Raw genomic sequence first — 23,734 nt, 5'->3', positions numbered from 1 at the left:
TTTTTGTCAGACATTCAGATGAATACAAGTTTTATTCTTTTTTTTTTTTTAAATGAAAAAGCCATAAAAAGTGACATTTTAGCAACACTCATGATTCAATAATGGTGTCTACTATTGTAACCCTGTTTAAAACCATTTTGATTGAGAGTTGTAGACAAACCTTAAAAAAGATATTTATTACTCCAAGAAAATAAAAAAAGGGCCTTCAGTGTGGCCAAAGTCTCTTGAGCACTTCATCTGCCTTTATGCTCATTTTGTTTCTTGTACAGACAACTGTCTTATAAAATACAAAGTAAAAATATTTTTCTTGAAGATTTAAAACTCTTATGTGTGTATGATTTCTGACTCTTCTAATAAGAAAGCTGTAAGAAATGTGAATCGGTTCAAAAGGTAGTCTACATTATTGTCTTGCTCCCTATGTGATAGATATATTGTCATTCTGTTACATCTGTTTATAGAGAGAAAGGAACAATTGAAATCGCATCATATGACCCCTTTAAAAAAAACTCTCTAGTGTGAAGTTGTTTCCCAAAAACAGCAAACTTTAAATTGTCATTTGATGGGGTTATTCAAAATGTTATGTTTTTAATGAAATATAAATAAAATTGCGTTATTTTTAGTGTACAAATTGGTGTTTTTCCACATCAACATATGGAGATCAACAGGTCTTCCAGCATTTTTATTTTGTAAAGCCAGCCTCCATCATGAAAATTGTGCTTTTTTTTTTTCACAAAGGAATATTAATGGTTAATTGTGTAGGCGTGTCTTCAAAATAAACAGAATACAACAAAATAGCTATGCAACCGAATAAAGTGTCAAATTCTATTTTATACCAAAGTAGCACCAAACACGGAGACGAAATTAAACCACCACTGAAAAGTCTGGAGAATGTCCTACTTGTGAAAATTGATCTGAAAATGAACTAACCAGAAGATGGCATGCAAACCACTATATTCTCGGCTTGGCATGTATGCATTTAATATTTAGTCTTTGTTTGTCTGTTTATTTAATGACTTCATGTGCTATTAGATACGTTTGTATAGAGTTAGAGTTGTGGACGAGATGCACACTTACAAATCTTTTCTATCTCTTTAGAGCAGGGGTCCCCCCAGTGGGAGTCAGATTGCCCCCTAGTGGATGGCTAAAGATTTGTTAACTCATATTCATAAATTCTCAAGGGAACGCCTCTGAATTAACTGATGCTGGCGCCCCCCTGGGATAAGAGGCAGGAGGGTTTCAGAGGATAGCCGGAAGCAGCAGGTTGTTTTTGAAACATCTCTCACAGACACTAAAGAAGAGAAAGTACTGCGGAGGGGAAATGGCTTTGACTCGAGATACGATCCTAAGCTTTTTGCTGGAGCGCGGGGGGAAAGTGAAGAACTCGGAGCTCGTGAGCAACTTCAGAGGACTTATAAACTCCAGCGACCCCGCGGAAGAGAAACAAACCCGAGAGCTGTTCAAGCGCCTGGTCAACAGCGTCGCCGTGGTGCAACAAGCCGATGATGTGAAGTACGTGGCTGTGAAGAAAAAGTTCCTGGGATTCATCGCAGGTGCAAAAAGCAGTTCAATTGCATCTCCATGCAGCGTCAAATCCGTGCGTGATTCCAGTGAAACAGAGAATGTGGACATCATTAATAACTATTATTGTCATTGCTCCCCACAAGCTGTGAGTAATAGCAGTAAAAGTCACTCAAGAAGTCCATCTGACTTTAATGAGAGCGAGTGTTTGACAGCAAGAGTGCTTAATGTGACAAGTGATGCTAGAAGTGGCCAAACTGGGGCTGTTTTTGCTCTTGTGGCTGTGAAATCTCCATCATGTGAGCTGCAGCATGAGGAAAAGAGAAGAACAAGCTTAAAAACAGTAATAGTAGATGCTAAACCGACTGCAGAGCGAGCTATGAAAGTCAAAGCAAATCAGAGATGTGTTGCTGGAGAAGGCTTTCTCTACAGCTCTCTGAGAGCCAAACGAAAGGAGCTAGATGCACAGGGTTCGCCGCAACTGCGAAGGTGTAGCAAACTCTCCAGATCTGCTGCTGATGAGGCTGAAGACTCGGATGGAGTTCCTTTGGGACCAATGGAGCACGAGTGGCTTGTGAACGCAGCAACGGGAAGCTGGAGTCAGATCTACGGCCTCCTGCTGCAAGACCCTCAGCTGGCGGAGAAGCCAAACTTCATGTGTGGATTCACGATCCTGCATTGGGCTGCTAAAAGCGGAAACGGGGAAATGGTGTGTAAAGTCATTGATGTTTCCAGACAGAGAGCCGCAGGGGTCGATGTGAATGCCAAGTCTTATGACGGATACACAGCTCTCCACATAGCCGCCATTCACAGCCACGAACGTGTGTTATCACTGCTGGTGTGTGAATATGGTGCCAACACTAACATACGGGACAACAGTGGCAAAAAACCCTACCGTTATCTAAGTGCAGACGTGTCGACTGAAATCAGAAAGATGCTCGGAGACCCTCACAGCCTGCAGAAGGATGCACAGAACCCCTCAGACCTCCCTAAAGGATTCAACACCCTGAGTAAACTATTCCAGCCCCACACCGCTGGACATAAAAAGAAATACAGACGACGACCGAGCTTCCACTTCATCAGAGATGATCATGAAGACCCCAGAAAGAACATCACACTTAATCACAAACTGTTACAGTAAAATATCCCAACAACGCACACTAAAAATAGACTTGCATTACTTGTTGTAGGTTTAATATAATGTGTTAATTTAATTGGTGATTGTACAGTGACAGCCTTGTGTCTACTGATGATTGTTTGTTAATGAGGTTGATAAGTAACAGGAAAATGCATTTAGTACTAACACAGCTATCTGAATACACAGTTATGTTGGGTTACGCTGACATTTCCATGAAAAGTTTTCCTAAAAAATTATCATGCTGTAAATGCAAAAATAAATCAAATTAAAATGTAATACTTAAAATTTACTCATCTTCAGGCCATCCAAGATGTAGATGAGTGGAACAGATTTGGAGAAATGTAGCATTGCATCAGTGTCTCAGCAATGGATGCTCTGCAGTGAATGGGTGCCGTCAGAATGAGAGCTGATCAAAACATCACAATAATCCACAAGTAATCCACACCACTCCAGTCCATCAGTTAACATCTTAAGAAGCCAAAAGCTGCATGCTTGTAAGAAACAAATCCATCATTAACTTTAACTTTAAATGGTTGCTTCTGGCTAAACTATCAATATAGTCCATAATCTATAATAATGCTTCCTCCAGTGAAAAGGTTCATCTGTTGTCTTTCACATCAAAATCCACACACTTTTTTGTTTTGGACTGTGTAAATGGTGCTTGATCTGTGCAGATCTCTCCTGATTCAGTCAAGATGAATTCTTCACCGGAGAAAGCAGTATTATGGTTAGAGGACTCATATTTTAGCCAGAAGCAACAGTTTGAAGTTAAAAACGACATAATGCTTGTTATGTTTCTTAGAAACATGCAGCTTTTGGCTTTTCAAGACATTAACTGATGCACTGGAGTGGTGTGGATTATTGTGATGTTTTTATCAGCTGTTTGGACTCTCATTCTGACGGCACCCATTCACTGCAGAGCATCCATTGCTGAGACACTGATGCAATGCTACATTTCTCCAAATCTGATGAAGAAGCAAACTCATCTACATCTCGGATGGCCTGAGGGCGAGTAATTGCGAAGTATTTCATGGTACTAATTGTACTGCTCTTAATTTATGCCGAAAAGTATGGAAACGCTTGCGTTACAGTATTTTTAATCTATTCGGAATCATTATTGAGAGTATTAGGAATTACAAACAAACGCAAAAATAAAATATCTGAATCCTTTGTAACGCAAATATGGGGGAAAATATGCTTTTGTCAGAAAAATAATGTCACCATGTGACTTGAGAACATTTTCTGACTTTCCTCAAACAGTGACTCTGTCATCTTTCTTATCTGATTGCTGTGCTGTGAATAATGCCTAGAGAAGCACTCGTGCCACTGAGTGAATGGAGAGAGAGAGAGCTAGAGAGAGGGGCCTCTGTGTGGGATGTAGCACGTTGTCCTTGAGCTCATTATGCTTGATGTGATGTCTGTGTAATACTGAAGAGATCAACTGTAGCTCCGTTCTTTAATTTTTAAATAAGCCAAGGTAAATTTATTGCAAATAACCACTTTAGTGATCTAATGTGTAAGAATGAAACCACAGTTTTAACCAGGAATTCATCAATGCTAGACACAGCCTGGAAAATATAATGAAGCCTTTGTCACAGTCAGGCAGTGATTCAGGCGTGATTTCATGGGTGCCGGAGCTTAGCATAACTCCATTCAGAGCCTTTTGACTGGTGCGCAGTGATCTGGAATGATGCAAGTGCCCTTGCCTCTCGGTTAGAGCTGCTCTTGTTCAGCGGCGAGGTGAAGGTCGTTTCAGAAAGTATATCCTTTGGCTTTAAAGCGGTTCACTGTTGAACGTGACGCTATCCTGAGCCAAATTTGAGCTCATTCTGACTAGCATGACTTGTTATTATATACTAATATTTATTTCAAGTTTATGTAAATAATGTTGAATGAGTTGTGAATTCTTCATTTTATGGTCTCGGCATTATCTGTCTGTCACAAATGTAGGCTGTGTTCGAGAAAGCAAAATAATAGTTCTCTTTGTTTTGCCGACTAATTTATAGGGTCATTGTTTGAACTGTGGGGTGTTTCTTTTCTTCATTTCTCGGTCATTATGCAGGTTCCCACGGTCAGCCTCAACATTAAACCGCCTCAATTCACTGCAAGTGTCACGGAAAAAATGCTTGTAATCTAATGGGTTGCTAAGAATACAAATGTCAAAAAGCTTATTTGCCTGGGAAATGATAATTTATTAACAGTTCCACAGTAACCCTTTCAAATCAAATGGAAAATTAAAGAATTAAAACAAGGCACAGATGGCATTGTTTCCTGGTATTTTTGTCAAACAACAAATGTAACATTCAGAATGATGTCATGTTTGTAATTCCATGCTCAAACATTCTAAAGTTTCATTTTGAATGCAGTTGGATTTAGAATGTTGGTAAACAGAACTTTAAATAGCATTTCAAACCAAGTATGATATCTATACAGTTTTATTAATTGAGAATAGTTAATTCATTGTCCACACACCACAGTTATACTGATAACGACCCAGATAAACAATATCAGAGATGGTCTTATCCTTAAAGCTTTGACAATATCATTGGAATCACTTTTTTTCCCAGCTGATGACTGACAACAACAACATGTCTTTTAGCATTTGTTGGCTCAGGCTAAACGAGCCTTGAGAAGCTGAACAATTTAATAAAGGTAATCATTTGACAGCAATTTGAAAGGAGTGATTGGAAGCCATTCATTTTCAATAAAAGCTGGCAATTTGAGGTGATGTTGCAAAATTAATTCAATTGCATTTATATTGATGCTGTTGTTTACCCACAGTGATGTCACTTCCTGCGAGATGATATCATTAGGGAATTAGCCCATTATTTTTAAGATTTTCTCCTAAATCGGCGAGCTATGAGCTACTTTTAGCTTTAAGATGTTTTGTGAATACGGGTGCTGAAGACTACAGAGAACGGTTCGGACTGCTGAAAGGATTATTGGGGCTCCCCTGCCCACCCTCCATGAACTGTATACATCCAGAGTGAGGGAAAGGGCTCAGAAAATCACATCCAAGCCATCTCCTTTTTGAACTTTTGCCATCTGGTCGGCGTTACAGAGCACCGAATACCAGGACAGCCAGGCACAAGAACAGTTTCTTTCCCCAGGCAATCTACCTCATGAACAGTTAATGTTCTCCCATTGTGCAATAACCTTCTACTTATTTATCACCCTACATCCTAGTACATCCCTACAACTTTATTTTTTATTCTATTCATATTCTATTTTATCCATAGCACACCTGTACATATTTAGGCTATTCATTTTTTTTGTGGTTTATTTATATTTATACATATGTGTACTTTATTCACATCTTATTTGTATTATCTGTGTATTGTTGTTGTCTCTGTGCACTTGAAGCTCGAGACACTAAAACAAATTCCTTGTATGTGCAAACATACTTGGCAATAAAGCTCTTTCCGACTTCTGACTTCAAAGAACCCTAATATTTTCCATCTCTAAAAGCACTTATTTTAATATTTTATTCAAAATACTAAGACATGCATGATTGGGACAATGAATGTAGGCCTACGTTTATTCATCATTCATTATACGCAGCTTTATCCCGGACATGTCCTGGCCTGGATTTCTAAAATGTCCGGGTTTTGTCTTTGTTTTTATCTTAACGTTCTCAACAGTTCTCATACATTATATTTAGTGCTGTCAGAGCAAAACGTTTTTGCTCACATAATATGTGTGTGTGTAGTGTGTATATTTATTATGCATATACATACACACACACACATGCATGTATATATGTAAGAAAACACACACACACACATGCATGTATATATTTAAGAAAAATGTTATATTTATATATGAAATAGCCTATATTATATTAATTATATAAATATATACACCTGACACTAAACATATATTATGTGAACAAAACTTTTATTTTGAATGCGATTAATCGCGATTAATCGTTTGACAGCACTAAATATTATGTTTATGTATTTGCATTACTTTGGCCGTTGTCTGTAGATCCCGCCTTCTCGCACGCCACGATTGGTCGATAATGTACAATAGGCTACCTGAACGCTATTGGTCAAAATAGCCTACTTTTCAGCCATTATAGCTACTATAAACAAGTGTGACAACAATGGGAAAACACGGACGGAAACCCCGGCCAGGAGACGTCGGGGAAAAAGAGTACTTACCCTAAACAAATGTTCTGCACAACAGTAAAGGGAAAAGCCTATAAATATGTTTTTTTTTTTAATCAATTTATATAGGCTACGTCAGTTGTAGACCCTGAACTCCCCTAAAGCAGAGTTGCCAAGTCCGCGTATTATACGCAACATCGGCCTTCTTTTTTTGTAAAGTTGCGTGAAAAAATTCCAGGTCGCGGGTTGCGGTTTTTTGGGCTTATTTTAAAATATATGGTTGCTTGTTAGGGAAATCTGACAAGCAACTTTTCATTTATGTTCACTGTATTCTACAATGCATTGATTGACACTCTGTCTGCTCGCAGTTAATAGCCAATCAGTGCAAAAATATAAGTGCTGTAGCTTAATTTGCCAAATATTCCGCCCCCTCCTACAGTGAAGCTGTAATCCAAGCGATAAAAGTAGTAGACGTAGATCAGTGGGATGACTTTTTTCCCTCTATAAGGTCGCCTAATTTTTACAACGTTTTTGTAATGTATTAATTATCACGGGCTGTAATAAAAAAAACAAGCAGGCCTATACTACTCTCTAAAAAATGCTGGGTTAAATACAACCCAGTGCTGGGTAAAATAGGGACAAACCCAGCAAATGGGCTGTTTTGACCCAGCAGTCGGGTTAAATGTTTAACACAACCTTCTGGGTAGTAATCCAACCGCTGGGTCAAAACAGCCCAATTGCTGGGTTTGTCCCTATTTTACCCAGCACTGGGTTGTATTTAACCCAGCATTTTTTAGAGTGTAATACTAAGAGTAGCCTATATTTGGTTTGAATAGCCAATATTTTAGTAGGCTATAAATATGTGGCTATGTTACAGCTCCCCTTTAAAGCTCTTGTGTTTTTCTCCTTGTCCATCTATTCTGCTTACAGGTCAGAGTTTTGTTCCTGCTTTGTTGCAGCTTTTGTAAAATAACTTATTGCTTTTCAGATAAAAGGGTAGTTTCGGTTTAATATGTTGCAGGCTCCTTTATTGGTAATAAATAATTGATAATAAATAATATTGCTGATAATAAATTATCAAAAAATATTGGGCTTGTTTTTGAAGCTGCGGTTGCTGCTTATTTGTCTCGCGAGAGTTGGCAACAGTGCCCTAAAGTCATTAGCCGTGTTTCTTCTGTTAACCAATTTCACTCTTTTGGCAATAAAATCCAAACCATATCTTGAGCTTGAATTACGCAGAGCCGCTCAAACTCGTCGACAGCGGACCTAAAAGAAATGTCGCGTTGTTTGAGACGCGTAAAATCTAAATCTGTGAAATCGTACTAGGTATATTAACATTGTGTGGATATCTACACCGGCTTTTCTGCCAAAAAAAAATAAAGGGTCGCCCTGATTGCGCACACCTGTCTGGCAGGTAAGGCCGACGGAAGCGCGGTTTGGCTGCAGACTCTGAAGTCTTCTCCGGACTGTATGTATTATGGCGACGCCGCTTTTTAAACCTGGTGCGCGTTGTTCTTTTATGGTTCTCGCGATTATCGGCCTGTCATTTACATCATGCTACAACTTTGAAAACGAGTCTGTCGAACCCGACTTGTCCCTTCACCATGGCAATATCCTGAGCCCTTTGCTGAAGGCTTTGTCAGAGCAGAACCCATGGGGAGATTTCACACCACGAGCCAAACCCGACTCCAGATATGTGCGTTACATGAAGAGACTGTACAAACTATCATCCAAACCGGACAGGAGTCACGAAGCCTCTCACCTGTACAACACTGCCCGTCTGATCACGCCTCGAGAGGAGTGTCTCGAGCAAAACCGAGGTATAAACCTACTTCTTATTACTGGTATCTGAACCTGAGAGCTTGATCGGACATGTTTGCATACTAAATGCGGTTGCTTTAAACCCATAAGATTATGTTGTTTCAGGATTTGTGTTCTTCAGAATACTTTACTATTCTGTCCTTACTATTTTTGAAATTAACTGTTTACAGGATGCAAGTTATCTGTATTCATGCAATACTTTAGGATTTCCCAAAGTATTAAACATACTGCATAAAATACAGTTAAAGTATATCACAAGCTATTATATTACACAATATATTGTTTTTATACTACTGTTCAGTTTACGAATATCTTAGGCTTTAGGCAAAATGTATTAAAAATGCAAAAAGAAAAATTAGATAATTAGACGCATTTCCAATTCAGATTTTTTTTCTAGGTGGATTTTTTAAAATCTTTAATAGTGTTCAAAGCCATGAACCAAAACAACCAACTAAAAGGTATTATTACATTTTGTTTGAAGCAAAAACTAGAATGTCTATTTTTATGAGCCATTAAAGGCACAATATGTAAGGTTTTTTTTATTAAAATATCCAAAAGAAGTAAGTGTTTACATAAATGTTTAACAAAATCAAACATTTGAGCCGGGCATCTCAGGGGTCTGTTTCATAAAACGAGTTTAAGCCAGGTTTACTTCAGTTAGTCTGACTTATTATCAGTTGATTCATCAGGGCTGGTTGCATAAACTGTTTAGACTAGTCTTAAACAGTTAGTCATCTGAATTTTTTTTTTTGGCAGCTGCTAGTTCTTAAGACACAGTCTTAACACGGTGGCTAAGTTGTTCAAAATAAGTCCGACTAACTGAAATAAGCCTGGCTTATTTGGTAAACTTGTTTTATGGAACAGGCCCCTGGTTGAGTTGACACAAAAATGACGGAATTTAATTCCAAACAAACTGCAGTCAAACAATCACAAGTCACTCTCAAGCACTAAATAAACAGTATATAACTGAGGTCAAGCTAAGGATGTGTTCCTCAATGGTGCTATGTGTTATCTTGGCAGAGTTCTTCATGCAGGATATTTCCTACAGTCTGAATCGAGTGAGGTCTCAGGAGCAGCTGCTGAAGTCGGTCCTGCTTTACTCTTTCGACCACAACCACATCGCCCCCTTCACGTCGCTCTGCTATCTCGACGTGAAAGAACAGAAGCCCTCGAAGGACCAGATGTGTTCTCCGCACTTCGGCACGCAGCAGTCGGTCCCGCTTCTCAGCTTCCGCGTCCACACCGAGAGAAGGGTCCTTCGCCGCTGGGTGGAGGTCGACGTGACCTCCTTCCTCCATCCTCTCATTCAAGCCCATAAGCAAGACATCCATCTGCTGATCAACCTGACCTGCGTTGAAGACATGATCCCCAGACCCGGAGGCCAGGTTCACAAGAGCCCAGTGGAGTTAACTCACAGATCTCCGTCTCTTCTCCTGTACCTTAATGACACCAGCGAGGTTGCGTACCAGAGAAGAGCCTCACGAGGTAGGATTGTAGACCTGACATCAAACCACTGGGATGGAAAGTCCACATGGTGGGATTCGATTTCACGAAAGAGACGAGGCACTCTAAAGAGCACCAGTTTGCCGGAAACCAGCGCGCCCAAACTCGTCCCCATGTACGACTTCCCCACAGACGACTGTGACCTGTATGATTTCAAAGTGAGCTTCAGTCAGCTCAAACTGGACCATTGGATCATAGCGCCTCACAAATACAACCCGAGGTACTGTAAGGGATCTTGTCCGAGGGCTGTGGGATATATTTATGGGTCTCCTGTGCACACGATGGTTCAGAACATAATTTACGAGAAGCTAGACTCTTCTGTGCCTAGACCTTCATGTGTGCCTTCAGAATATAATCCGTTAAGTGTTTTGACCATTGAGAACGACGGCTCCATTGCCTACAAGGAGTACGAGGAGATGATTGCTATCAGATGCACCTGTCGATAAGATTCATTCAGCTGTTGAATTTTTTTGTGATGCATTGCTTTGTAAAACACTGACCTATTTTTCTGCACTGGCCATTCTTATAATGAAGATGCTTAATGACTTGACCACATGTATCAGATAATTTGCGGCAATGTTTTGCTTAGCATTACCTTTTTATCTGATTCATTAATGCTTAGAATATTCAAATCAATTATGCAATTGAATTATTTTGGTGTTTTCTTAGACACGTTTTTTTTTTCTGTATATATGGGGGTATTTAATTGGCTTAAAGGATATCTTTCTTCTTTAATGAGCAGTTGTGTTATTTTAAGTTCGGTTCTTTCAGTTGGTGGTCTTGTCTCGCACTTTCTATTCCTTAAACATAAATGACAGAATTTTAAATCTTCTAGTTCTGGACAGAATATATAAAAAAAGTGTACTTCTATTGTGTTATCAGAACACTTTTACATTGTATTTTAAAACCAGGGAATTGCTGACGGTTGTCTCATGGGCAACCTCTCTCTTCTTGATGTCCAGAAAATAATTTGCCTTAATTGTGGGCAACTTGATATTGTGTGTATTAAGAACGTAATAGATGAGAATGTGTGTCACATGACTATTTATATAATTTATGTCTGTGTAAATTAGTCGGGCTGGCTTTGGTTTCACAAAAGAAAAAAAAAATCCCAAATGAAAATGTAAAATAAAAACACAAATTCAGCAAACAAACTTTTATTTTTTTTTTTTAAATCAAACATTGTTGGCTTGTCATTGTAATTTCGTAGTTTGGAGAAAAGCTAACATCTATGGTTTGAAGTCTTAATTGTAGTGCTGGGTTAAGAACATTTCTTTATAGTAAACTTTAACAGGACTAAAGATTAACAAATATATTTTTTCTCTGCTTTCAAAGTGTATGATGAATGAAGAATTGATTTTGTTTATTAAATATCGATGGAGCACTGGAAACAAATGGTAAAGTTTTTGATAAAATGTCGTTTTAAAGTCAGCTAAACAGACATTTCACTCCTCACTTGGGATAAGTGTGGTGTAGATGTGTAGAAAAGTATGCAAATACTATTCTGTTTAAATAATCTCTTCAGACCCATTAGGCCAAGCTGCCTTTCTCATGCCAAGACAAAATTATAAATTATATGTACAACACAAGATATGATAATTGAGCCAGTGGCACTTTACTTGGACAACTTTAAATATTCTGGACTCTAAGGTGAGCTTCTCTAAAAAATACAGATTATGTAAGAGATGAAGAAAATACAGCATGTATCATGTGCTTTATTTAAACGCATTACAGTACGTTTACTTGTTCTATTTTATCTCGTTTTCAGCAGACGCTCTGGTTGCAGACTTTTATTTTGAAGCACATCGCTTCCGGAAGTTGTTGAGTTAAGAGTCCGACTGTTTTCGGTTTAGGTAAGGAAGTAAGTTTTGCTTAGTAGCTGCATTTTGTTCTGTCTAGATGTACACTGTTCAAAAATCATATCTAGGCAGGCATTGAGAAGACACCCATGCTGAAAGTCCACTTCGGAGAAGTTTGAAAGGGTTTTGTCATGGATCCAGAGGTGTCTTTTATGCTGCTCTCTGATCCATTACAGGCTTTTGGAGAACATCAAATTCACGTAGAAATTTCAGACAGGTACAATATAAATATCCATCACAAATGTGTTTTCTAAATTATTTTATGATGTCATATTAGTTAAAAATGTTTATACTTTTAAATATTAAACCGTCACAAAATAGGATTGGAATGAATAAATGGTGACCAGCTAGTGCTGTCAAACGAGTAATCGCGATTAATCGCGTCCAAAATAAAAGTTTGTGTTTACATTATATTTGTGTGTGTACTGTGTGTATTTATTATTTATATATAAATACACACGCATACATGTATATATTTTAAAACTATTTATATATATTTTTGTTAGTGCTGTCAAACGATTAATCGCGATTAATCGCATCCAAAATAAGTTTGTTTATATATGTATGTGTACTGTTTATTTATTATGTATATATAAATACACACACAGTATATATTTTGAAAATATTTACATGTATATACATTTATATTTTATATTATATATAAATATATAATATAGAAACATAACATATTTTTCTTAAATGTATACATGCATGTTTTTGTATTTATATATAAATATACACCGTACACACATATAGTATGTTAACAAAAACTTTTATTTTGGATGCGATTAATCGCGATTAATCGTTTGACAGCACTAATTTTTATATTTATTATAATTTATATCATATATAAATATAGATATTTTATATATAAAAATTACATATTTTTCTTAAATGTATACATGCATGAGTGTGTATTTATATATTCATACTAAATGTGAACAGTACGCATATATTATGTAAATAAAAACTTTTATTTTGATTAATCGCAAGTGTTTGAAAGCACTACTCTATACATATACATTTTTGATGCTACGAAAAATGTCAAAATCTTTGACTTGCTGCAATCCCACTCTAGGTTCAATCGGCAGAGTTTTCCTGAAATCGAGCAGCACATTGAAGCTGTGTGGAGTGACCGAGTGGCCAAAGAACCGTGGCTCTTCAATGGAGCTAAATTCAGATTGCATTCAGCGGTGCTGTCCGTCATGGAAAAAGGACCCGTGGCAGAACAGGCCGCCCAAAACCTTACACGCTCACAATGTGGTGAAGGAGACCAATTAGAAAGTGCTGATAAATCCTCAGACAGATTGGCCAAAGATGAGCAGTCGTGTGTGCTCACATTACAGTTAGGCCTGACCTGTTATAAAGACTATCTCGGGACTAACTGGTCACGAGAGGCGGGGAGGCTGCAGAGTCACGGACAGAACGAATGCGCAGATCCGCAGGCCTTCCTCGCTCAGCCGCTGGGGGTCGGTGCTGTCATGGCCACGGCAGATGGAGACGTCGTCCTGCTGAGGAGAAGCCAGAAAGTGGCAGAGGCTGCAGGCCTGTTAGACATACCTGGAGGTCACCCTGAGCCAAAGGTCAGATACACTGAGAGCTGCTCATTACTTCCATCATCATGTGTCCTTTCGTAAATGTACTCTTCTGCTCACCAAGGCCACATTTATTAGTAAAAATCGGGTGTGCCTCACACGTCCTGAAAAGTGAAGCTGCAGGCTCTATGATTGCCCCCTGGTGGCTGGCTGCAGTACAGGTCATAAACCCCGCCCTCTCCATGTAAACGAATGGGACTTGAGTTAAAATAAAAAAATAAATTGCACTTCCAATACAATTTTCCGAAAGATGGTTTTGGTCATTTAAGGTATCATGCTGTTGGTATCACGATGATATATGTTCAATTGTTCGTTTTTGTGATTAGTTAGATTTTAGCTAGTTAATGTGATGCTATAAAAACGAGGCGTGTCGTTATGGTTGATTGGGTCTGCGGGAGTTTGGGCGGGAGTTTGATACCGCGGCTCCACCTCATGACACTACTGCGCAGACTCTGGCTCCAAACGAGTCTCTACTGCACAGGCTTGGGCTCCAAACGAATCTCTACTGCGCAGACTCGGGCTCCAAACGAATCTCTACTACGCAGACTCGGGCTCCAAATGAATCTCTACCGCGCAGACTCGGGCTCCAAACAAATCTCTACTGCGCATAGAAAAAATGTATTGTAAATTGTAATAATATTTCACAATTTTTGATCAAATGCAGCCTTGGTGAGGAGAAGAGACTTATTTCAAACACATTTAAAAATCTTTATTCCAAATGAAATGCAGTAGTATCTGTGTGTGTCTGTAGATGTTGTGTCCAGGGGTCAGTGAGGAGGCCATATGTGCTGATCTCCTGCAGGGTAAAGAGAGAGCCGTTGTTTCAGAGATCTTCTCCTCGGTGTGTGCAGAGATCAGTGATGAGGTGTGTATCTGTGGATTTACATTCGATAGACGATGCTTCAAACCCATACTGGGAAATTGTTGAAATGAATGCTGCTTTGTGTTCTCATCATCTCTGTCTTTTTTTGTTGTCATTCTTACTCTCATCACAGGTGAACGTTCCCGTCAGTTCTCTGAGCAAACCGGTGTTTATGGGAATTGCGCTGAACCACACTAGTGCAGGACGACCCAGTGCAGAGTTTTATGTCCGGTAAACATCATTCATATGATTTGTGAATCTTCCACATCCACGTGATGAGCTGTTAGCTTAAAGAACCAGTCATTTATGTGTTATTTACTCTGTGAAGATGCACTTTGACAACAGAGGAAGTGAGAGATTTCTACAGACATGGAGGTCCAGAGGCACATGAGTCCACTGAAATACTGTTTCTGAGTCGAGCGGTAAGCGTTTATTTATAAAACAGAGAGTTCCGGTCCTTGATTCTGATTGGCTGAGCCACGTTCGAAGCTGTTGTAAATTACTCTACAAACATACACCTTTGTTTACGTTTCTGTTGTTTTATTTTGTGAAACCTTACTACGTATATGGAATAACCGTTTTATAAAAGCAATAAGCCCCGAGAAGCCGTGGTTTACAGTCAGTTTATAACAGCTAAGGGGGTTTTAGGCACTCCGCTTCGTGTCGTACCTTAGCTGTTATAAATTCACTGTAAACCACGGCTTCTCGGGGCTTATTGCTTTAATAAATTGTTTAGCTTATTGCTGTTTTTTTTTTTTTTTTCATATTCACATCCTCTTTACATATGCAAAATGCTTATAGGATACAATTGTTACAAATCATCAAAAACAGAGTACAAATACATAAACAGGAATTTCAAAAGACATTCTTTATCGCATTTCTATGTCATTTTCTTAACTCTGTTCTACAGAAAATGTTCCAATTAAACGAGCGCTCCCCCCTGTGGTCAGAGATGTGTCCTTCAGCGAAGGGTGCAGTACTGCTGTATCAGAGGGTGATGCCTGATTGCTGAATTTAATCAGATACTCAACCGCCTCTGAATAGTTGCACAAGCAGGTCATATAAACACGAGTAATTACACCATTTAAAGAAACAGTTCACCCACATATGAACATTTGCTGACAATGTGCTTACCCTTGGATCATCCAAGATATAGATGAGTTTCTTCATCAGATTTGGAGAAATGTAGCATTGCATCACTGTGAATGGGTGCCGTCAGAATGAAAGTCCAAACAGCTGATAAAAACATCACAATAATCCACAAGTAATCCACTCCATCAGTTATCGTCTTGAGACAAAAGCTGCGCATTTGTAAGAAACAGACCCATAATTAAGGCACTAAAATATGAGTCCATTATTCATAATAATGCTTCCTTCAGTGAAAAAAAGGCCATCTCCTGTTGTCTCTCGCATCAAAATCCACACACATATTTGTTTTGGACTGTTTTGGCTTGTGAACAGTGCTTGATCTGTGCAGATTTCTCTCCTGATTCAGACCAGACTTTTTTTTTTTCCACTGGAGGAAGTGTTATGATGGATTATGGAGTCATATTTGAGTTAATGTCTTGATGGATTTGTTTCTTACAAACATGCATCTTTTCACTTCACAAGATATTAACTGATGGACGTGGCATGGTGTGGATTACTTGTGGATTATTGTGATGTGAGACACTGATGCAATGCTACATTTCTTTAAATCTGATGAAGAAACTCATCTACATCTTGGATGATCTGAGGGTAAGCACATTTAAATTTTTGGTTAACTATTCTTTTAATCTATTTTATGATCTATCAGGGCTAACAGTTTATTTTGTTCTGCATGCAGTAGTGTTTTGTAGAAGGGACTTGTTTGAAAGTTTGCAAAAACATACATTACAAAACAGTCGTTTTTTTTTGCATACTGGTGGCCATTAAAAGTTTGAATAATTTTCATAATATATATATACAGAAGTTCTTGTATTGTATACATGTAAAGTGTATTTCGCATCGTTTTCTATGGAAATCTATTATTTGTGACGGACTTTAATTTGAAATTTATTCTTGGTGACAGAATTTAAAGAAATAAATGAATAAAGGATTAAAAATAAATGACTTAAGACCTTTTAATTTGGTGCAAGTGTCAGTTTGGGATTCTCAGTGAAAGTCTTTTCAAAGAAGCTCAAGTGAACATTTATCAAACCTGAACAAGTTAATAAAATATTACCTGGAAAATATTCACTTTGTAGTCTCACTATTGACGTTAAATGTATTAACCTGATGAGAAACATTTTCAATTCAAATGTATTTGTGGAGTTTCCACATTAAAATATTTGTCTAAAACAGTTTTACAGAGAATATTCCCCTACAAGCCACAAAGAGCTAAATGTGACAATGGCAAGGAGAAGCTCTGTAGAAAGATTTACACACATTTACAAAATGTTCTTGAATGTCTTTAGTGCAAATAAGTAGAGAAGTGTCTTTACAGTACACTGTTGATGGTAAAATCTATGGCTGTCGATGAAATCAATCATGATTCAGTGTATAGAAAGCAGAATAAAACTGTATCAAATTCAGAACATCCCTAAAAATACATTTTAACAGTCCTTGATAATTGTAACAGATGAATATAAACATAACCGTCGATGTATGAGCAGCTCTGACATTCTGAACAACTGCTTTTGTGTTCCACAGAGAAAAGCCATGATGACAGAATGTTGAGTTTTTGGGTTTAGCTACCTGTTAAAAACAAACTGCCTTCTGGTACTCACGCTGGCTCCTCATTATAAGCAATGACCTTTGCTAATGAAATTACAGACAGACAGAACCAATTATTTTTGTAAAGGTGAAGCACTGCTAATCAACGCTGATTGGGGTGTTTATCAGTTGTGGGATTATCAGAACGATTCCAACTAACTCGAACAGCCATAATACACACTGCCATAACGACTCTGGTTTTGCTCAGACGAGCTCCACTGCAAGAAAAACAAAGATCTATTAAGTATATGCATTCTATTTTTCAAACGTCCACAGACTGGCACCCATATGATTTTCTTACCTGGCCAGTGTACGGTCTGTAATAATTCCTGTATCGCTGTGGGTCGCTGCTGCATCCGTAAGAGCGACACAAGGCAGATGGATGGCGACCCTAAGAGCACAATCCATCAATATATACAGTTCCTGAGTAAAAGTATAAATATCCTAAAAAAAACATTACTCTAGTAAAAGTATTAAGTACTCTTTTTCAATTTTACTAGAGTAAAAGTACAAAAGTATTTGACTTCTAGTGTACTTTAAGTATTAAAAGTAAAATGTACGAATCATTGAATGATTATTTTGTTATTTTAACATATACTTCATGCAGGGTTGCCAGGTCTGCGAAACAAAACCAGCCTAATTGTGTTTTTATCGTAATTTTCCCCTCTGTCGGGAGTCCGCTCCTTCAAAGAGTGGACTTAAACAGCTTGTGCTTTTATTGGACATTTAGTTAACAAACAATTGACAGTCGTGACCTAAATATGATTTTCATTTACAATAATAAATACTAAAATTTGGCATTAGTAACTTTTTTTTTTTTTGCGCAATGAGACACTCAAGCTTTGAGGATCTGCCATTCTCAGCTCATTTTGAATCAGACTTGTGAATTCACTGAATTTTTAACTGCAGACTCGCTCTGACTGGATCATTTGAATCAGTGAGTTGTTGACTGCAGACTCGCTCTGACTGGATCATTTATTTACTGCAGACTCGCTCTGACGAGATCATTTGAATCAGTGAGTCATTCACTGGAGACTCGCTCTGACCAAATCATTTGAATCAGTGATTCGTTGACTTGAGAACAGTTGCAGTCCGATCAGTCCAATTCACAAATGAGTCAGTCGTTCAGTGCAATTTGCGAACTGATTTAACAGGTTAATTAAAAATAATCTGCTTGTTCAAGAATCGGACACCGCTATTGCATCTTCACGTCTATCGCAATTTCTAAAGTTCAAAGTAACGAGGAACGACATGTTTTTAAGAAATGTAGTATAGTGAAAGGTATTATACTTTGTGTATGTAGTCAAATAAACTACAGATACTCATAAAAATACTTTGTTACTGTCCACCATTGGTTCCTACAGATTTGATTTTGAATATCTAATCGTGTAACATCACGTTAACAAGCTTACCTGTGCTTTCTGGGATGTATAGTGTGAGCCGAATGGACCTCCTCTCCATCCTTGGAAAATGAAAAGGCACATGTTCATGACTTGAAAATTCAGTATCATGCTCTAGGAGCAAGATCTCAACGATGCAACAGAAAGAAGTGAAATCTTCTCTTCTTACCACACTGATGAACGGGGCTGTTTTGACTTCCTCGTCTGTGTTTTTTGCGTTTGGGAGGTGTGGGCAGGAGGTGGCGAGCTTCCTCTTTATAATGCGTTAAGAGCTTCAGGGCCTCGTCGGAGCTGAGCTCCACAAACATCACCTGATCCAGATGCTCTCCCAGCTCCGGCAGCGTGAAGCTCACTGGAAACAGGAGGAGAGAGGAACACAGCTTTCTCAGGAGTGTGCAGCTGTAATGTGTCTTGACACTCATGATCGGGTCATTTAAGTCTAACCTTTGGCTTTGAGAAGAGACGTTTCCTGAAGGGCCGTGCCCTCCTGCTCTTGCCGCTGTACAAGACGTCTCCTCCACACCTCATCAGGTGGAAGAACCACCACCGCTCTTCGCTGGTAACCATGGAAACACAGCATCTTGTGTCGCCGGGCAGACTGATAAATGTTGGACTTGAAGATGAAAGTGAAAAAGTAAGAACGTGCATTTTCTGAACAGGGTTTCTGTTAAGCTCAAATTTAAGTTAAGACCTGCACAAATAAAATTAATACCATATGAGCGGGGTAAGGCAATGTCTATAGTAACATATTAAACTGTAAAATGACTGTAAAAAGCAAGATTTACAGTTCAGATACAAGTTTTCACAAAAACAAAAAGTTTTATAAAATGAAACACTTCACATTTCAGCTGTGTTTATTTTATAGCACACAGGGTTTCTGCAGGATTTTTAAGCTCAAATTTAAGACTTTTTAAGACTGTTTTTAAGACCTGCACAGATCAAATTAATGCCATATGAGTGGGGTGGGGCAATGTTTTAAAATGACTGTAAAAAGCAAGATTTACAGTTCAGATACAAGTTTTCACAAAAACAAAAAGTTTTATAAAATGAAACACTTCACATTTCAGCCTTTAAACCATTTTTAAGAAAATGGATTGAGTCAAAAGTATTAATTATTATATTAATTTAAACAAATATTATCAATAATTATATTAATTAAATTACATATAAATACATTTTACTGTTTAGATTTTTATAATGCATTATCGATACACCAGTTCACATTTACAGCTCTGCGTGTTTGCAGGGTAAAAACATGGGTCGATTTTCACTTTGGTCTGAACAAAAACAACAGGCTCATTGAAAATGCACATTAATTCTCTGCCAGCAGGTGGCGCTTTCGGAACGGCAGAAATATAACCGTTTTTCCTGTAACAGCAGTAATCAAAGCAGCGGAGCACTGGGGCCCGTTCTTCATACCTCGCTTAATACATCTGAGATGATTTGAAAGATGCCAGATCTTCTAAACGTGATTACTGATCTCTGGCTAATTTGGTTATCTAACGAATTTGCGGATTGCGTAACGACTATCTAACGATTGCGTCATATCATTAAAAAAGACACCTGACGAAAAACTTTTATAAGGAAACAGCCAAGCGAACAAAACTACATAAATGGTATAACAGATAAATGAAAAGTGAAATGTTTTTATTTTTTTACATGATTCACGATTTCTAGTATTTGTACAGGCTTTACATTTGTATTTCAATGTTGTAAATAGCAATTCATGTAATTTTTATCTTCGAAGCAGATTTGTTATGTGACAGCATTAATTAAAGTTTCTTAAGGGTCAAGATCGAGTTATCTGCATCTCATGCGCTCCATTAAGCCACTCCCATAATATCCGTCAACACTCAAATTAATGCACGACTCTACATTATCTGTATAGCATGTGTGTAAGACTCGAATACAATTATGAAGTAATTATTTTATCACGAAAACATAGTAGTAGTATATGTTATTAAAAAAGACACCTGACGAAAAACTTTTATAAGGAAACAGCCAAGCGAACAAAACTACATAAATGGTATAATAGATAAATGAAAAGTGAAATGTTTTTATTTTTTTACACGATTCACGATTTCTAGTATTTGTACAGGCTTTACATTTTTATTTAAATGTTATAATTAGCAATTGACTTAATTTTATCTTTGAAGCAGATTTGTTACGTGACAGCATTAAAGTTTCTTAAGGGTCAAGATCATGTTATCTGCATCTCATGCGCTCCATTAAGCCACTCCCATAATATCCGTCAACACTCAAATTAATGCACGACTCTACATTATCTGTATAGCATGTGTGTAAGACTCGAATACAATTATGAAGTAATTATTTTATCACGAAAAAATAGTAGTAGTATATGTTTATTTAATGCCATGTCAGCATCTTAGGCTATTTTCATGGCAAAAGCAATTTAAAAAATACAAGTATAACAAATACAATAAAAACCATCAAACAAACAAGTTATATTACACAAGATTTTTTACATTAACATATGATAAAAACCTTTTTCTGGCAAAATTATACTAAACTCTTTAAGTGAGTTTACTTCATAAAAGAGTTTTCTACATGCATTAAAAGCTGGACAATCCAATAAAATACGTTTATCATGAATAAATATTTTAATGAGTAAAACTGGCTGTGTCTATAGTATTATAGACTACACAACATTATTATATTATTTTTTAATTAAGTTTTACATTATTATTATTTTAAATTACTGTCCCCGGATCAGTAGGGTACTCTTCTAATAAAGTAGCAGTGGCTGGGACAGATTTTAAGTATCAATTCTGCTTAAAAAGATGCAATCTAATCCCGTTTACGTGAAATAAGATGCTCCGGAGCAGGTTTAAGCTTACAGAGCTGTTGCTATGACAGCAACTCCGGGATGAGCTTCGAAGAACCAAACAATCCAAGATCACGCGAAAACGTCAACAATCAAATCCAGCTAACTGAGATAGCGACGCACAAAGAATGGACCCCAGGACTTTGAAACGTGCAGCGCTCATCTCCAAATTGAATGCCTCTTGAAATCATAGTTGAGACTTTCTTGTACAATTTAAGACTCTTTATGGCCCTAAATTTGATGCAACTAAATTTCAGACTTTTTTAAAGACCCACTCTGGCCCACCTGACTAGTGATGGGCAAACAAAGCCTCGTGAAGCACTGAGACTTTCCTCTGTTTCGGGAAACAATTTAAAGCTTTGAGAGTGTCGAAAACAGCGCTATCTGGTGGTTAGTAAAAAAATAATTCCGATCTGTCGGACAAAGCAGCCACCACACATTCCATAGATGTTATGTGCACAAATAAAATCATAACTGTGTGTGTGTTTGTTGAATTTCTGTCTCTGATAAATTCATTTACCCATTAAACTGTGGCATTTATTGCCAGTACAAATATGATGTAGTAGAAGAAAAATGTGCACATATGTGACCCTGGAGCACAAAAGCAGTCTTAAGTCGCTGGGGTATATTTGTAGCAATAGCCAACAATACATTGTATGGGTCAAAATTATCTATTTTTCTTTTATGCCAAAAATCATTAGGATATGAAGTAAAGATCATGTTCCATGAAGATATTTTGTAAATTTCCTACCGTAAATATATCAAAACTTAATTTTTGATTAGTAATATGCATTGCTAAGAACTTAATTTGAACAATTTTAAAGATGATTTTCTCAATATTTAGATTTTTTTGCACCCTCAGATTCCAGATTTTCAAATAGTTGTATCTCAGCCAAATATTGTCCTATCCTAACAAACCAAACATCAATGGAAAGCTTATTTATTCAGCTTTCAGATAATTTCAGATTTCGAAAATTGTCCCACATGACTGGTTTTGTGGTCCAGGGTCACATATTAGTTGCATATGGCAAATATTTAATTTTCCTGAAATCATAAATATTCTTCATATTACTTGTATGACTGGGTACTTAAAAATGTAATTGAATAAGTCTGAATGAAAACTTACTAGTAAAGCTCTGGTAGTTCGAACATTCCGACACACAAAGTGAATCTCTCCCGTGATTGGACAGAAAGTGAGGCTTCATTTGTCATTGGTCACGTGATTTCTATGTTAACAATACAAGCCTCGAATCAAGGCTTCATCTGGCACGCCCCTTTATTCTGAAACAAGCTCCGATGCTTCGGTTCAAATGCACACGTGCTCCTCACTACCTGATCGAGGATGTAGTTCCTCCTCTTGGCTGCAGCTCTTCTGATCAGCTGACTGACGCATTGAGTGGCCTGCTGCAGCATCAGCTCTCTGCGATTGGCTCCAGGAAGCTCCTAAAGGACAGGAAAATACAGAAAATAGATCCATGCTCAGTGAGTAACAAAGGAAATGCTTGGGTAGGAATTAAGATTTTACTAATTTCTGCGGCTCTCCCAGACCTGGAAATCATATTTGCAAGTTTTTCAGGATTGTGGGAACTCGACTAGTCAGTGTTGTTATTGTTAACTAAAACTACTAAAAATAATGAAAATTATTAAATAATGCTGAGTAGTAGTAGTTATTTATTGCCATATCAGCATTTAATGTTATCTTCATGGTAAAAACTGAGTTGCGAAATAATGCAGAAATAAAATAAAAGATATATAAATATGAGCCTTGGCAACTAATATAAATATTTTTAAATTAAAAACTAAACATATAAATTAAAACAAATAAATAAATATACATAAACTCTTCTAAAAAATAAAGTTTTAATGTACTAAAAGTGAAACTAATAAATTATAACTATATATATATATATATATGTTTTATGACAAAAGCATATAAAAATAAAGCTTAAACAGAAAATATAAAAAGTACTATAAAGATTTTATATTATACTATATTAGTATAACAAGAAATAAACATACCTAATGATAATAAGAAGAAACTATAATAACGGTGTATAAATATGCTAAAATAACACTGGCACTAGTCTGGAACTCATCTTAATGGTAAAGGCCCATTTACAGCATGATAAATATTAATCACAAAAAAAAGCGATGCGATAAACATTTTAATGTGAATCAACATTCACATGCCATCAATGCAATTTATTTATTTTTTTTGTTCTAATCACTTTTTCATCACGCTTTGATGAAAAATGGACAACCAATAAGATTTGTGCTTTTGGTCATATGACCAGAGCTGCTGCGGTTCATAGTTTGACAAAAAAAAAAAAAAAAAAGAAATAAATCTATAA

At 37.2% G+C, this 23,734-nt stretch overlaps 4 protein-coding genes across 5 annotated transcripts in view; 3 read left to right on the top strand and 1 right to left on the bottom strand.

The window, feature by feature from the left end:
• Positions 1-1,262: 1,262 nt before the first annotated feature.
• On the top strand, positions 1,263-2,894 carry sowahab (sosondowah ankyrin repeat domain family member Ab). Its single transcript, XM_016481189.1, has one exon. It carries the CDS (start codon positions 1,319-1,321, stop codon positions 2,657-2,659), a length of 1,341 nt encoding a protein of 446 aa, XP_016336675.1. The 5' UTR covers positions 1,263-1,318; the 3' UTR covers positions 2,660-2,894.
• Positions 2,895-7,933: 5,039 nt separating this feature from the next.
• gdf9 (growth differentiation factor 9) lies at positions 7,934-11,231 on the top strand. Its single transcript, XM_016481190.1, has 2 exons — positions 7,934-8,585; positions 9,607-11,231. Exons 1-2 carry the CDS (start codon positions 8,243-8,245, stop codon positions 10,533-10,535), a joined length of 1,272 nt encoding a protein of 423 aa, XP_016336676.1. The 5' UTR covers positions 7,934-8,242; the 3' UTR covers positions 10,536-11,231.
• Positions 11,232-11,923: 692 nt separating this feature from the next.
• Positions 11,924-15,599, top strand: nudt22 (nudix (nucleoside diphosphate linked moiety X)-type motif 22). Its single transcript, XM_016481228.1, has 7 exons — positions 11,924-11,942; positions 11,989-12,165; positions 13,027-13,531; positions 14,295-14,408; positions 14,539-14,636; positions 14,734-14,827; positions 15,316-15,599. The coding sequence occupies exons 2-7, from the start codon at positions 12,080-12,082 to the stop codon at positions 15,415-15,417; spliced, it is 999 nt and encodes a 332-aa protein (XP_016336714.1). The 5' UTR covers positions 11,924-11,942; positions 11,989-12,079; the 3' UTR covers positions 15,418-15,599.
• An 886-nt stretch (positions 15,600-16,485) lies between these two features.
• Positions 16,486-23,734, bottom strand: part of LOC107684824 (heterogeneous nuclear ribonucleoprotein U-like protein 2) — a 12,062-nt gene continuing 4,813 nt past the window's right edge. For both annotated transcript variants that reach the window (XM_016481185.1, XM_016481186.1), the window contains 6 exons: positions 22,716-22,826; positions 18,983-19,151; positions 18,708-18,890; positions 18,551-18,600; positions 17,440-17,529; positions 16,486-17,356 (listed from right to left, as the gene is read on the bottom strand). In XM_016481185.1, the coding sequence (XP_016336671.1) occupies positions 17,294-17,356; positions 17,440-17,529; positions 18,551-18,600; positions 18,708-18,890; positions 18,983-19,151; positions 22,716-22,826 (666 nt within the window). In that variant the 3' untranslated portion in view covers positions 16,486-17,293. The remainder of the gene's footprint in view (positions 17,357-17,439; positions 17,530-18,550; positions 18,601-18,707; positions 18,891-18,982; positions 19,152-22,715; positions 22,827-23,734) is intronic.

This window comes from Sinocyclocheilus anshuiensis, unplaced genomic scaffold (genome assembly GCF_001515605.1).
Source record: "Sinocyclocheilus anshuiensis isolate Anshui unplaced genomic scaffold, SAMN03320099.WGS_v1.1 scaffold121, whole genome shotgun sequence".
NCBI classification, from domain to species: Eukaryota; Metazoa; Chordata; class Actinopteri; order Cypriniformes; family Cyprinidae; genus Sinocyclocheilus; species Sinocyclocheilus anshuiensis.
Note: the sequence above shows the minus strand (reverse complement) of the source record. Positions and strands in the feature narration are given on the sequence as shown.

Excerpts from the sequence above, each read along its gene's own strand:
- nudt22 (XM_016481228.1), top strand. The coding sequence starts at position 12,080 with ATGGATCCAGAGGTGTCTTTTATGCTGCTCTCTGATCCATTACAGGCT. Across the intron at positions 14,637-14,733 it reads AGTGCAGAGTTTTATGTCCG|ATGCACTTTGACAACAGAGG; the intron begins GTAAACATCATT and ends TACTCTGTGAAG. Across the intron at positions 14,828-15,315 it reads TACTGTTTCTGAGTCGAGCG|AAAATGTTCCAATTAAACGA; the intron begins GTAAGCGTTTAT and ends TCTGTTCTACAG.
- sowahab (XM_016481189.1), top strand. The coding sequence starts at position 1,319 with ATGGCTTTGACTCGAGATACGATCCTAAGCTTTTTGCTGGAGCGCGGG.
- gdf9 (XM_016481190.1), top strand. The coding sequence starts at position 8,243 with ATGGCGACGCCGCTTTTTAAACCTGGTGCGCGTTGTTCTTTTATGGTT. Across the intron at positions 8,586-9,606 it reads GTGTCTCGAGCAAAACCGAG|AGTTCTTCATGCAGGATATT; the intron begins GTATAAACCTAC and ends TTATCTTGGCAG.